At 55.1% G+C, this 15,911-nt stretch overlaps 1 protein-coding gene across 1 annotated transcript in view; it reads right to left on the bottom strand.

The window, feature by feature from the left end:
• Positions 1 to 15,911, bottom strand: part of LOC133339309 (uncharacterized) — a 38,782-nt gene that overhangs the window by 5,672 nt on the left and 17,199 nt on the right. The window contains exons 7-12 of the mRNA XM_061547434.1: positions 15,538 to 15,654; positions 12,483 to 12,604; positions 10,949 to 11,626; positions 5,924 to 5,998; positions 1,634 to 1,811; positions 1 to 3 (exon numbers count right to left, since the gene is read on the bottom strand). The exon at positions 1 to 3 is cut by the window's left edge and continues 108 nt beyond it. Of these exons, the coding sequence (XP_061403418.1) occupies positions 1 to 3; positions 1,634 to 1,811; positions 5,924 to 5,998; positions 10,949 to 11,626; positions 12,483 to 12,604; positions 15,538 to 15,654 (1,173 nt within the window). The remainder of the gene's footprint in view (positions 4 to 1,633; positions 1,812 to 5,923; positions 5,999 to 10,948; positions 11,627 to 12,482; positions 12,605 to 15,537; positions 15,655 to 15,911) is intronic.

The following is a 15,911-nucleotide window of genomic DNA, read 5'->3' on the forward strand; positions in this document are numbered from 1 at the left end:
CGGCTAGAGACACACACAGAGAGAGACACACACACAGACACACACACAGAGAGAGACACACACACAGACACACACACAGAGAGAGACACACACACAGACACACAGAGACACACACAGAGACACACACAGAGAGAGAGACATCGTTAGCATAGACACACACACAGACACACAGAGACACACACAGAGACACACACATAGACACACAGAGACACACACAGAGACACACACACAGAGAGAGACATCGTTAGCATAGACACACACAGAGACACACAGAGACACACACAGAGACACACACAGAGACACACACACAGAGAGAGACATCGTTAGCATAGACACACACAGAGACACACAGAGACACACACAGAGACACACACATAGACACACAGAGACACACACAGAGACACACACAGAGAGAGAGACATCGTTAGCATAGACACACACAGAGACACACACACAGAGAGAGACATCGTTAGCATAGACACACACAGACACACACACACACAGAGACACACAGAGACACACACATAGACACACACAGACACACACAGAGACACACACACACAGACACAGAGACACACACACACACATAGCATAGACACACACAGACACACACACACACAGAGACACACACAGAGAGAGACAGAGAGAGAGACATCGTTAGCATAGACACACACACATAGCATAGACACACACACATAGCATAGACACACACACATAGCATAGACACACACACACAGCAGAGACACACACACACAGCATAGACACACACACACAGAGAGACACACACAGACACACAGAGACACACACACACACACATAGCATAGACACACACAGACACACAGACACACAGAGACACACACCGTTAGCATAGACACACACAAACACACAGACACACAGAGACACACACACACACCGTTAGCAAAGACACACACAAACACACAGATACACAGAGACACACACAAACACACAGACACACAGAGACACACACACATAGCATAGACACACACAAACACACAGACACACAGAGACACACACACAGACAGACACACAGAGACACACACATACACACACACAGAGACACAGAGAAACCATTAGCATAGACACACACAAACACACAGACACACAGAGACACACACACAGACAGACACACAGAGACACACACAGAGACACACACATACACACACACAGACACACACACAGAGACACCGTTAGCATAGACACACACAGAGACACACAGACACAGACACCAGGAAGCTGAACCTGTGTGTGAGTGTGTGCGTGTAGCAGAGTGTGTGTCTGCGTGAGTGTCTCCGTATGTGTGTCTGTGTCTGCGCGTGTGTGCGTGTGTCTGCGTGCGTGTGCATGTGTCTGCGTGCGTGTGTGCGTGTGTCTGCGTGTGTCTGTGCGTGTCTGCGTGCGTGTGTCTGTGCATGTCTGTGCGTGTGTGTCTGTGCGTGTCTGTGTGTCTGTGTGTCTGCGCGCGTGTGTCTGCGTGTGTGTGTGTCTGTGTCTGCTTGAGTGTATCTGTGTGTGTCTGTGTGTGTGTCTCTGTGTGTCTCTGTGCGTGTGTCTGCGTGTGTGTGTCTGTGTGTGTGTCTGTGCGTGTGAGTGCGTGCACCTAGCCTGGCACCACCTGGCGAAGGGCTCAGTGCGAGCGGTGCCGCTGGCGTTGAGCGGCAGGGCGGCGTTGGCGTCGCCGCGGCGGTGAAAGCGAAACTTGTGGTCGCAGCAGCGAGACGAGCCGGGAAGCTGCTCCAGCAGAAAGCAGACCGAGTCGTGGCGCAGACCCAGCAGACGCACCCCACACAGGCCTAGAGACACACACATAGACACACACACACATAGACACACACACAGTGACACACACACAGTGACACACACACATAGACACACACACAGTGACACACACACAGTGACACACACACAGACACACCGAGTCGTGGCGCAGACCCAGCAGACGCACCCCACACAGGCCTAGAGACACACACATAGACACACACACACATAGACACACACACAGTGACACACACACAGTGACACACACACATAGACACACACACAGTGACACACACACAGTGACACACACACAGACACACCGAGTCGTGGCGCAGACCCAGCAGACGCACCCCACACAGGCCTAGAGACACACACATAGACACACACACACACATAGACACACACACAGTGACACACACACAGTGACACACACACAGACACACCGAGTCGTGGCGCAGACCCAGCAGACGCACCCCACACAGGCCTAGAGACACACACATAGACACACACACACATAGACACACACACAGTGACACACACACAGTGACACACACACATAGACACACACACAGTGACACACACACAGTGACACACACACAGACACACCGAGTCGTGGCGCAGACCCAGCAGACGCACCCCACACAGGCCTAGAGACACACACATAGACACACACACACACATAGACACAAAGATCCCCCGTATAGCCTGAACAGACTGTAGGGGCAAGTGCTGTTAGCGAGCACCTATGAAGGCCGGAACGGTACACGAGGGGGTGGGTGGCCAGCACCACGCCCGACCGCCTTTGTCTCCCTAGTGGCGATGTTTACACACCGCACCAGGTACTCATTTAAGGCTGAGTCGACCTAGGGGAGGCCCAGGACCGGTTCAGATAATCGTCACTGGTGTTAGCCGTGAGCGGGAATCGAACCCGGGTCGCCAGGTTCATAGCGCAGCGCGCTAACCGCTACACTACCGCTAGAGACACATAGACACACACACACATAGACACACACACAGTGACACACACACAGTGACACACACACATAGACACAGTGACATAGACACAGTGACATAGACACACAGACACACACACACAGTGACACACACACAGACACACCGAGTCGTGGCGCAGACCCAGCAGACGCACCCCACACAGGCCTAGAGACACATAGACACACACACACATAGACACACACACACATAGACACACACACAGTGACACACACACAGTGACACACACACATAGACACAGTGACATAGACACAGTGACATAGACACACAGACACACACACACAGTGACACACACACAGACACACCGAGTCGTGGCGCAGACCCAGCAGACGCACCCCACACAGGCCTAGAGACACATAGACACACACACACATAGACACACACACAGTGACACACACACAGTGACACACACACATAGACACAGTGACATAGACACAGTGACATAGACACACAGACACACACACACAGTGACACACACACAGACACACCGAGTCGTGGCGCAGACCCAGCAGACGCACCCCACACAGGCCTAGAGACACATAGACACACACACACATAGACACACACACAGTGACACACACACAGTGACACACACACATAGACACAGTGACATAGACACAGTGACATAGACACACAGACACACACACACAGTGACACACACACACCGAGTCGTGGCGCAGACCCAGCAGACGCACCCCACACAGGCCTAGAGACACATAGACACACACACACATAGACACACACACAGTGACACACACACAGTGACACACACACATAGACACAGTGACATAGACACAGTGACATAGACACACAGACACACACACACAGTGACACACACACAGACACACCGAGTCGTGGTGCAGACCCAGCAGACGCACCACACACAGGCCTAGAGACACATAGACACACACACACATAGACACACACACAGTGACACACACACAGTGACACACACACATAGACACAGTGACATAGACACAGTGACATAGACACACAGACACACACAGTGACACACACACAGACACACCGAGTCGTGGCGCAGACCCAGCAGACGCACCCCACACAGGCCTAGAGACACATAGACACACACACACATAGACACACACACACATAGACACACACACAGTGACACACACACAGTGACACACACACATAGACACAGTGACATAGACACAGTGACATAGACACACAGACACACACACACAGTGACACACACACAGACACACCGAGTCGTGGCGCAGACCCAGCAGACGCACCCCACACAGGCCTAGAGACACATAGACACACACACACATAGACACACACACAGTGACACACACACATAGACACAGTGACATAGACACAGTGACATAGACACACAGACACACACACACAGTGACACACACACAGACACACCGAGTCGTGGTGCAGACCCAGCAGACGCACCCCACACAGGCCTAGAGACACATAGACACACACACACATAGACACACACACACATAGACACACACACAGTGACACACACACAGTGACACACACACATAGACACAGTGACATAGACACAGTGACATAGACACACAGACACACACACACAGTGACACACACACAGACACACCGAGTCGTGGCGCAGACCCAGCAGACGCACCCCACACAGGCCTAGAGACACATAGACACACACACACACATAGACACACACACACACACATAGACACACACACAGTGACACACACACAGTGACACACACACAGACACACCGAGTCGTGGCGCAGACCCAGCAGACGCACCCCACACAGGCCTAGAGACACACACATAGACACACACACACATAGACACACACACAGTGACACACACACAGTGACACACACACAGTGACACACACACAGACACACCGAGTCGTGGCGCAGACCCAGCAGACGCACCCCACACAGGCCTAGAGACACACACATAGACACACACACACATAGACACACACACAGTGACACACACACAGTGACACACACACACACACACCGAGTCGTGGCGCAGACCCAGCAGACGCACCCCACACAGGCCTAGAGACACACACATAGACACACACACACACATAGACACACACACAGTGACACACACACAGTGACACACACACAGACACACCGAGTCGTGGCGCAGACCCAGCAGACGCACCCCACACAGGCCTAGAGACACACACATAGACACACACACACATAGACACACACACAGTGACACACACACAGTGACACACACACAGTGACACACACACAGACACACCGAGTCGTGGCGCAGACCCAGCAGACGCACCCCACACAGGCCTAGAGACACATAGACACACACACACATAGACACACACACACATAGACACACACACAGTGACACACACACAGTGACACACACACATAGACACAGTGACATAGACACAGTGACATAGACACACAGACACACACACACAGTGACACACACACAGACACACCGAGTCGTGGCGCAAACCCAGCAGACGCACCCCACACAGGCCTAGAGACACATAGACACACACACACATAGACACACACAGTGACACACACACAGTGACACACACACATAGACACAGTGACATAGACACAGTGACATAGACACACAGACACACACACACAGTGACACACACACAGACACACCGAGTCGTGGCGCAGACCCAGCAGGCGCACCCCACACAGACCTTGAGACACAGACACACACAGACACACAGTGACACACACACACATAGTGACACACAGTGACACACACACAATGACACACACATAGACACACACACACACACATAGACACACAGACACACACACAGACACACACACACAGACACACACAGACACACACAGACACACACAGACACACACACAGACACACACAGTGACACAGACACACACACACACACAGTGACACACATAGTGACACACACAGAAACACACACACAGACACACACACACAGACACACACAGTGACACACACACAGACACACACACACAGTGACACACATAGTGACACACACAGACACACACACACAGTGACACACATAGTGACACACACAGACACACACACACAGACACACACACACACACACAGACACACACACACAGACACACACACACACACAGACACACACACACACACGTGTCACGTGGTTTACCGTCAAAGATGACCGGCCTCTGCCAAGACTTCTTCCTGAGCTGCAGAACCCCGTCAGTCACCGCCTTCCACGCTTCTGTGATGTCAACATCACCATCGTCATCATCAACATTATCATCAACATCATCACCATCATCATCACTACCACCATCACCATCATCACCATCAACATCACCATCAACATCATCACCACCCCGTCAGTCACCGCCTTCCACGCTTCTGTGATGTCAACAACATCATCATCACCATCATCATCACTACCACCATCACCATCATCACCATCAACATCACCATCAACATCATCACCACCCCGTCAGTCACCGCCTTCCACGCTTCTGTGATGTCAACATCATCAACATCATCACCACCATCACCATCATCATCACCATCATCACCATCACCACTGCCATCATCATCACTGCCATCATCATCACCATCATCATCACCATCATCATCACCATCATCACCATCAACATCATCATCACTGCCATCATCATCATCACCACCATCATCATCACCATCATCACCACCACCATCATCACCGCCATCATCATCACCATCATCATCATCACCATCACCACTGCCATCATCATCACTGCCATCATCATCACCATCATCATCAACATCATCACCACCACCATCACCATCATCACTACCACCACCACCATCACCACCATCACCACCATCACCACCATCACTACCACCACCACCACCACCACCATCACCACCATCACCACCATCATCATCATCACCACCATCACCACCATCACCACCATCACCATCACCACCATCACCACCATCACCATCACCACCATCACCACCATCATCATCATCATCACCACCATCACCACCATCACCACCATCATCACCACCATCACCACCATCACCACCATCACCACCATCACGGCTGTAGTGACTGCACTTGTCACCGAGTCGCCATTGCGAGCAGCACGGGCTGCAGTAGCCAACGCTGGCGGTGGCTGGGTGAGCGTTGGGTGAGTGGTGGGTGAGCGTTGGGTGAGCGTTGGGTGAGTGGTGGGTGAGCGTTGGGTGAGCGTTGGGTGAGTGGTGGGTGAGTGTTGGGTGAGTGGTGGGTGAGTGGTGGGTGAGCGTTGGGTGAGCGTTGGGTGAGTGGTGGGTGAGCGTTGGGTGAGTGTTGGGTGAGTGTTGGGTGAGTGGTGGGTGAGCGTTGGGTGAGTGGTGGGTGAGCGTTGGGTGAGCGTTGGGTGAGTGGTGGGTGAGTGTTGGGTGAGCGTTGGGTGAGTGGTGGGTGAGTGGTGGGTGAGCGTTGGGTGAGTGTTGGGTGAGTGGTGGGTGAGCGTTGGGTGAGTGTTGGGTGAGTGTTGGGTGAGTGGTGGGTGAGCGTTGGGTGAGCGTTGGGTGAGTGGTGGGTGAGTGTTGGGTGAGCGTTGGGTGAGTGGTGGGTGAGCGTTGGGTGAGTGTTGGGTGAGTGGTGGGTGAGCGTTGGGTGAGCGTTGGGTGAGTGGTGGGTGAGTGTTGGGTGAGCGTTGGGTGAGTGGTGGGTGAGTGGTGGGTGAGCGTTGGGTGAGTGGTGGGTGAGTGGTGGGTGAGCGTTGGGTGAGTGTTGGGTGAGTGTTGGGTGAGTGGTGGGTGAGCGTTGGGTGAGTGTTGGGTGAGTGGTGGGTGAGCGTTGGGTGAGTGTTGGGTGAGTGGTGGGTGAGCGTTGGGTGAGCGTTGGGTGAGTGTTGGGTGAGCGTTGGGTGAGTGTTGGGTGAGCGTTGGGTGAGTGTTTGGTGAGTGTTGGGTGAGTGGTGGGTGAGCGTTGGGTGAGTGTTGGGTGAGTGTTGGGTGAGCGTTGGGTGAGTGTTGGGTGAGCGTTGGGTGAGTGTTTGGTGAGCACTGGGTGAGTGTAGGGTGAGTGGTGGGTGAGTGGTGGGTGAGTGTTGGGTGAGTGTTGGGTGAGTGTTTGGTGAGCGTTGGGTGAGTATAGGGTGAGTGTTGGGCGAGTGTTTGGTGAGTGTTGGGTGAGCGTTGGGTGAGCGGTGGGTGAGTGGTGGGTGAGCGTTGGGTGAGTGTTGGGTGAGCGTTGGGTGAGCGTTGGGTGAGTGTTGGGCGAGTGTTGGGTGAGTGTAGGGTGAGCGTTGGGTGAGCGTGGGGTGAGTGTTGGGTGAGCGTGGGGTGAGCGGTGGGTGAGTGTTGGGTGAGTGTTGGGTGAGTGTTGGGTGAGTGTTGGGTGAGTGTTGGGTGAGTGTTGGGTGAGTGTTGGGTGAGTGTTGGGTGAGCGTTGGGTGAGCGTAGGCACCGTGCACGGAGCGCGAGCTCTGGGTGAGTGGTGGGTGAGCTCTGGGTGAGCACTGGGTGAGTGATGGGTGAGCACTGGGTGAGCGGTGGGTGAGCGTAGGCACCGTGCACGGAGCGCGAGCTCTGGGTGAGTGGTGGGTGAGCTCTGGGTGAGCACTGGGTGAGTGATGGGTGAGCACTGGGTGAGCGGTGGGTGAGCGTAGGCACCGTGCACGGAGCGCGAGCTCTGGGTGAGTGGTGGGTGAGCTCTGGGTGAGCACTGGGTGAGCTCTGGGTGAGCACTGGGTGAGCGGTGGGTGAGCGTAGGCACCGTGCACGGAGCGCGAGCTCTGGGTGAGTGGTGGGTGAGCTCTGGGTGAGCACTGGGTGAGTGATGGGTGAGCACTGGGTGAGTGGTGGGTGAGCTCTGGGTGAGCACTGGGTGAGTGATGGGTGAGCACTGGGTGAGCGGTGGGTGAGCGTAGGCACCGTGCACGGAGCGCGAGCTCTGGGTGAGTGGTGGGTGAGCTCTGGGTGAGCACTGGGTGAGTGATGGGTGAGCACTGGGTGAGCGGTGGGTGAGCGTAGGCACCGTGCACGGAGCGCGAGCTCTGGGTGAGTGGTGGGTGAGCTCTGGGTGAGCACTGGGTGAGTGATGGGTGAGCACTGGGTGAGCGGTGGGTGAGCGTAGGCACCGTGCACGGAGCGCGAGCTCTGGGTGAGTGGTGGGTGAGCTCTGGGTGAGCACTGGGTGAGTGATGGGTGAGCACTGGGTGAGCGGTGGGTGAGCGTAGGCACCGTGCACGGAGCGCGAGCTCTGGGTGAGTGGTGGGTGAGCTCTGGGTGAGCACTGGGTGAGCGTAGGGTGAGCGCAGGGTGAGCGGTGGGTGAGCGTAGGCACCGTGCACGGAGCGCGAGCTCTGGGTGAGTGGTGGGTGAGCTCTGGGTGAGCACTGGGTGAGCTCTGGGTGAGCACTGGGTGAGCGGTGGGTGAGCGTAGGCACCGTGCACGGAGCGCGAGCTCTGGGTGAGTGGTGGGTGAGCTCTGGGTGAGCACTGGGTGAGTGATGGGTGAGCACTGGGTGAGTGGTGGGTGAGCTCTGGGTGAGCACTGGGTGAGTGATGGGTGAGCACTGGGTGAGCGGTGGGTGAGCGTAGGCACCGTGCACGGAGCGCGAGCTCTGGGTGAGTGGTGGGTGAGCTCTGGGTGAGCACTGGGTGAGTGATGGGTGAGCACTGGGTGAGCGGTGGGTGAGCGTAGGCACCGTGCACGGAGCGCGAGCTCTGGGTGAGTGGTGGGTGAGCTCTGGGTGAGCACTGGGTGAGTGATGGGTGAGCACTGGGTGAGCGGTGGGTGAGCGTAGGCACCGTGCACGGAGCGCGAGCTCTGGGTGAGTGGTGGGTGAGCTCTGGGTGAGCACTGGGTGAGTGATGGGTGAGCACTGGGTGAGCGGTGGGTGAGCGTAGGCACCGTGCACGGAGCGCGAGCACTGGGTGAGTGGTGGGTGAGCTCTGGGTGAGCACTGGGTGAGTGATGGGTGAGCACTGGGTGAGCGGTGGGTGAGCGTAGGCACCGTGCACGGAGCGCGAGCTCTGGGTGAGTGGTGGGTGAGCTCTGGGTGAGCACTGGGTGAGTGATGGGTGAGCACTGGGTGAGCGGTGGGTGAGCGTAGGCACCGTGCACGGAGCGCGAGCTCTGGGTGAGTGGTGGGTGAGCTCTGGGTGAGCACTGGGTGAGTGATGGGTGAGCACTGGGTGAGCGGTGGGTGAGCGTAGGCACCGTGCACGGAGCGCGAGCACTGGGTGAGTGGTGGGTGAGCTCTGGGTGAGCACTGGGTGAGTGATGGGTGAGCACTGGGTGAGCGGTGGGTGAGCGTAGGCACCGTGCACGGAGCGCGAGCTCTGGGTGAGTGGTGGGTGAGCTCTGGGTGAGCACTGGGTGAGTGATGGGTGAGCGCAGGGTGAGCGGTGGGTGAGCGTAGGCACCGTGCACGGAGCGCGAGCTCTGGGTGAGTGGTGGGTGAGCTCTGGGTGAGCACTGGGTGAGTGGTGGGTGAGCGCAGGGTGAGCGGTGGGTGAGCGTAGGCACCGTGCACGGAGCGCGAGTGGTGGGTGAGTGGTGGGTGAGTGGTGGGTGAGCTCTGGGTGAGCACTGGGTGAGTGATGGGTGAGCACTGGGTGAGCGGTGGGTGAGCGTAGGCACCGTGCACGGAGCGCGAGCTCTGGGTGAGTGGTGGGTGAGCTCTGGGTGAGCACTGGGTGAGTGATGGGTGAGCACTGGGTGAGTGATGGGTGAGCGTTGGGTGAGCGTTGGGTGAGTGTTGGGCGAGTGCTGGGTGAGCGTTGGGTGAGCGCTAAGGGGCGGCCACCTGGTCCCGGGGGACTCTGGGGAACATTCTAGAAGGAACTCGAGGAATCTGGAAGGTGGGCGGGGGCCGAGTTGCGAACACATGGTCGCGAGGGGGGTCAGGTGACCGTCGCCGCCCCTACGCACGGAGCGCGAGTGGTGGGTGAGTGGTGGGTGAGCTCTGGGTGAGCTCTGGGTGAGCTCTGGGTGAGCTCTGGGTGAGCGCAGGGTGAGCGGTGGGTGAGCGTAGGCACGGTGCACGGAGCGCGAGCACTGGGTGAGTGATGGGTGAGCACTGGGTGAGCGTTGGGTGAGCACAGGGTGAGCGGTGGGTGAGCGTAGGCACCGTGCACGGAGCGCGAGCACTGGGTGAGTGATGGGTGAGCACTGGGTGAGCGTTGGGTGAGCACAGGGTGAGCGGTGGGTGAGCATAGGCACCGTGCACGGAGCGCGAGCGCACGAAGAACCCGTCGTCGCTGGCGATCTCCACGATGAGGCCCGGCTTCTCCGCCTCGCCGGGGGGGGGCGGTCGCCCCGGCAACGACCCCGACGACCCCGGCAACGACCCCGACCCCGGCAACGACCCCGGGGGCGACCCCTGCGGTGACCCCGGCGGCGGCGGTGACCCCACGGCGGCCGTGTCGGCGTTGGCGGGGGCCGAATTGGTGGCAGCGGTGGGGACTGGTTTGGTGGCAGCGGTGGGGAGTGGTTTGGTGGCAGCGGAGGAAGAGGGACAGTCCCACGGGGATCCACCGGCAGCGAAGTCTCCGCAGTCGTCGCTGTCGTCATCGTCGTCGTCATCATCGTCGTCGTAGCCGTCATCATCGTCATCGTCGTCATGGTCGTCGTAGCAGCCGTCGTCGTGACGACGCGGCTCGTGCTGCGGCCGGCGCCGCTTGCCGCTCTGCAGCTGCTGCTGCTGCTGCTGCAGCTGCTGCTGCTGCTGCTGCTGCAGCTGGTGGTGGTGGTGGTGGCGGCGGTGGTGGCGCCGTTGCCTCAGCCGCCGCTGCCGCTGGCGCCGCTGGGACTCCTGCAGCTCGGCGGCAGCCTGGCGCCGCAGCAGCAGCGCCAGCAGCGGGGAGCTGCACGACTCCTCGTCGGTGCCCTCCTCACACGCTGGGGGGGGGGGCGGGGGGGTGGGGCGGGAGGGGGGCGGAAGGCAGGGTGGAGAGGGAGGGGAGGGAGGGAGGGAGGAGAGGGAGGGGGGAGGGAGGGGAGGGAGGGGGGAGGGAGGGGAGGGAGTGGAAGGAGGGGGGGGAGTTAATCAGTGAGATACAAAGACAAAGCTCCCCCGTATAGCACTCGGCAGACTGTTGGGGCAAGTGCTGCCGGCAACGAACGGCGCCCTGGAGCGCTTTGAGAATACCAACTTTACAAACTCAAATCACGACGGTAATGTGTGTGTGTGTCTGTGTGTGTGTGCCTGTGTGTGTGTGTGTGCCTGTGTGTGTGTGTGTGTCTGTGTGTGTGTGTGTGTCTGTGTGTGTGTGTGCCTGTGTGTGTGTGTGCGTGTGTCTGTGTGTGTGTCTGTGTTTGTCTGTGTGTCTGTGTCTGTGTGCGTGTCTGTGTGCGTGTGTGTCTATGTGTGTGTCTGTGTGTGTGTCTGTGTGTGTATCTGTGTGTGTATCTGTGTGTGTGTCTGTGTGTGTCTGTGTGTGCGTGTGTGTCTGTGTATGCGTGTGTGTCTGTGTGTGTGTCTGTGTGTGTGTCTGTATCAATGTGTCTGTATCAATGTGTCTCTGTGTGTGTCTGTGTGTGTGTGTGTCTATGTGTGTGTGTCTGTGTGTGTGTGTCTGTGTGTGTGTGTGTCTATGTGTGTGTGTCTGTGTGTGTGTGTCTGTGTCTGTGTCTGTGTGTGTATGTATCTGTGTGTGTGTGTCTGTGTGTGTGTCTGTGTGTGTATGTATCTGTGTGTGTGTCTGTATCAATGTGTCTGTGTGTGTCTGTGTGTGTATCTGTGTGTGTGTCTCACGTGTACACAAGGCCGCCAGCTCCTCGGCGCGGGTGCTGAAGTTGCAAGAGGAGATCATGGTGGCGGTGGTGGCCATGGTGGCGGTGGTGGTGGTGGCGGCAGGCAGATTCACGACGCCCATCCTGACGCACACAAACACAAACACGTGTCTGTCTGTCGTGCAACGAATGCACCGTCCAACCAAGTCCCTACCTGCCCACTCCGAAGGGAACGTGTTTAAAGCGCGTAAGCAAATAGAGCGGCAGGACTGCCTAGGCCGGGATGAACCACAGCGAGGGAGAGACGCTGCGGTCAAGGGTGGTACAGGTGCGAGATGGCCACTACCCGTCGCTCATCTCTAGCAACACACAACAGCCGGCGTGTGCCGGGCTCTGCTGTCTCACATCCACTCACCCAGGGGGTTCACGTACTTGCAGGGTTTTTCGGTAAAGTCACCGTGAAGGTAAAAAACTGAAATTTATAAAATTAAAATATTATAAAAAATCACGACGACTTTTCGGAGGCAACACACAAGTCTCCGATTTAAAGCTTATTTCGTGACTGCAGGGATTCATCTTCTTGGTTCTTTCGCCGTCCTCAGGTGAAGAACAGCGTATATTAACGCTGCCAAGCCTGGTGGTGTTCATTCAGACGCTGTCTTTCCGACAGACTTGTTCTCCACCTGAGGACGGCTGCTTACGTTGTGACCGAAACGTCGTGAGAATTATTTTATTATGTTTTGTTGTAATTATTTTATTACTTCCCTTCTACGTGATGACTTTACCGAAAGAACCAAGAAGACACAAGTCTCCGTCATCAGCTGTGGGACCGTCACAGCGACAAGTACTGCATCAAGTGAGGAACATTCCAAGAGACCAGCCCTTAAACACAAGTTAGTGGGGCATTCTCTGAATGTGGTAGCCAGGGAATGGGACGTGTTGGGGTGATGGGCCGGCCTACGAGAGACAAATTGGTCAACTTCAAATCTACAATTACCCAGGGGGAGCTGTGTACAGTAGAACGGACACCACAATGCGTAAAGTACAGACAAATTCGTAGGTTTTTTCGGTAAAGTCACCACGTAGGTAAAAAATGAAAATTAATAAAAAAAAAATAAACATAAAATAAAAATCACGACGTTTCGGAGGCAACACAAGCAGCCTCCGTCTTCAGGTGGAACCGTCACAGCACGACTGCTGTATCAAGTGAAGAGAAATTCCAAGAAAACAGTCCTTGTATATATACTGGTTGAGGGTGGGGGAGCCAAGGTAGGCCCTGGATATTGTTTCTGTGAGGTTCGGTGCGGCTGAAGCACGCTGCTAGGAATGAGCCTTTGTTGTGTAGACTAGGTGCGGCTGATGTAAAGGTGCGTGTAAAAGGGACTGAGCCTTTTTGTTATGTAGAGGTGGTGTGGCTGAAATCGCTGCCAGGAAATGAGTCTTTGTTGTGTAGAATGGTTGACTGAGCCTTTGTTATGTAGATGTGGTGCGGCTGAAATCGCTGCCAGAAAATGAGTCTTTGTTGTGTAGAATGGTTGACTGAGCCTTTTGTTATGTAGAAGTGGTGCGGCTGAAATCGCTGCCAGGAAATGAGTCTTTGTTGTGTAGAATGGTTGACTGAGCCTATTGTTATGTAGAGGTGGTGCGGCTTAAATCGCTGCCAGGAAATGAGTCTTTGTTGTGTAGAATGGTTGACTGAGCCTATTGTTATGTAGAGGTGGTGCGGCTGAAATCGCTGCCAGGAAAAGAGTCTTTGTTGTGTAGAATGGTTGACTGAGCCTTTTGTTATGTAGAAGTGGTGCGGCTGAAATCGCTGCCAGGAAATGAGTCTTTGTTGTGTAGAATGGTTGACTGAGCCTATTGTTATGTAGAGGTGGTGCGGCTTAAATCGCTGCCAGGAAATGAGTCTTTGTTGTGTAGAATGGTTGACTGAGCCTATTGTTATGTAGAGGTGGTGCGGCTGAAATCGCTGCCAGGAAATGAGTCTTTGTTGTGTAGAATGGTTGACTGAGCCTATTGTTATGTAGATGTGGTGCGGCTGAAATCGCTGCCAGGAAATGAGTCTTTGTTGTGTAGAATGGTTGACTGAGCCTATTGTTATGTAGAGGTGGTGCGGCTGAAATCGCTGCCAGGAAAAGAGTCTTTGTTGTGTAGAATGGTTGACTGAGCCTATTGTTATGTAGAGGTGGTGCGGCTGAAATCGCTGCCAGGAAATGAGTCTTTGTTGTGTAGAATGGTTGACTGAGCCTATTGTTATGTAGAGGTGGTGCGGCTGAAATCGCTGCCAGGAAAAGAGTCTTTGTTGTGTAGAATGGTTGACTGAGCCTATTGTTATGTAGAGGTGGTGCGGCTTAAATCACTGCCAGGAAATGAGTCTTTGTTGTGTAGAATGGTTGACTGAGCCTATTGTTATGTAGAGGTGGTGCGGCTGAAATCGCTGCCAGGAAATGAGTCTTTGTTGTGTAGAATGGTTGACTGAGCCTATTGTTATGTAGAGGTGGTGCGGCTGAAATCCTGCCAGGAAATGAGTCTGTTGTGTAGAATGGTTGACTGAGCCTATTGTTATGTAGATGTGGTGCGGCTGAAATCGCTGCACCTGAAGACAAAAGCTTGTGTTGCCTCCGAAACGTCGTGATTTTTAATTTATTTCTATTTTACGTTCATTAATGTTTTTACCTACGTGACTTTACCGAAAAAACCTAAGAATATGAATCCTTGCAGTCACGAAAGCTTCAAATCTAGAATCAGGTGGGAGTGATGGAGGTGATGGTGGTGGTGGAGGTGGTAGTGGTAAAGGTGGTAGTGGTGGTAGTGGAGGTGGTAGTGGAGGTGGTGGTAGTGGAGGTGGTAGTGATGGAGGTGGTGGTGGAGGTGGTAGTGGAGGTGGTAGTGATGGAGGTGATGGTGGAGGTGGTAGTGGTAAAGGTGGTAGTGGTGGTGGTAGTGGTGGTAGTGATGGAGGTGATGGTGGTGGTGGTAGTGGTAAAGGTGGTAGTGGTGGTAGTGGAGGTGGTAGTGATGGAGGTGATAGTGGTGGAGGTGGTGGAGGTGGTGGAGTTGGTGGATGAGAGCTTCACCTCTCCACCCTCTCATCGTCTTCATCGTCGTCGTCTTCCTCCTCCTCTGCCTCGTCTCCCGTGTCCCCAAATTCCGACAGATTGAACGACGGCATCTTGATGCGGAGACGCTTGTTGCTGCAACATCGTCAACAGCAACATCGTTATCATCAACGTCATCATCTTCAGCATCATCATCATCGGCAACATCGTCATCATTGTCATCATCATCATCGTTGTCATCATCGTCAGCAACATCGTCAACAGCAACATCGTCAACATCGTCATCATCTTCAGCATCATCATCGGCAACATCGTCGTCATTGTCATCATCGTCATCATCATCGTCATCATCGTCGTCATCATCGTCATCATCATCGTCAGCAACATCGTCA

The sequence above is a fragment of the Lethenteron reissneri genome, unplaced genomic scaffold, assembly GCF_015708825.2.
Source record: "Lethenteron reissneri isolate LAM-NWPU_2019-01 unplaced genomic scaffold, ASM1570882v1 scaffold_177, whole genome shotgun sequence".
Lineage (NCBI taxonomy): Eukaryota > Metazoa > Chordata > Hyperoartia > Petromyzontiformes > Petromyzontidae > Lethenteron > Lethenteron reissneri.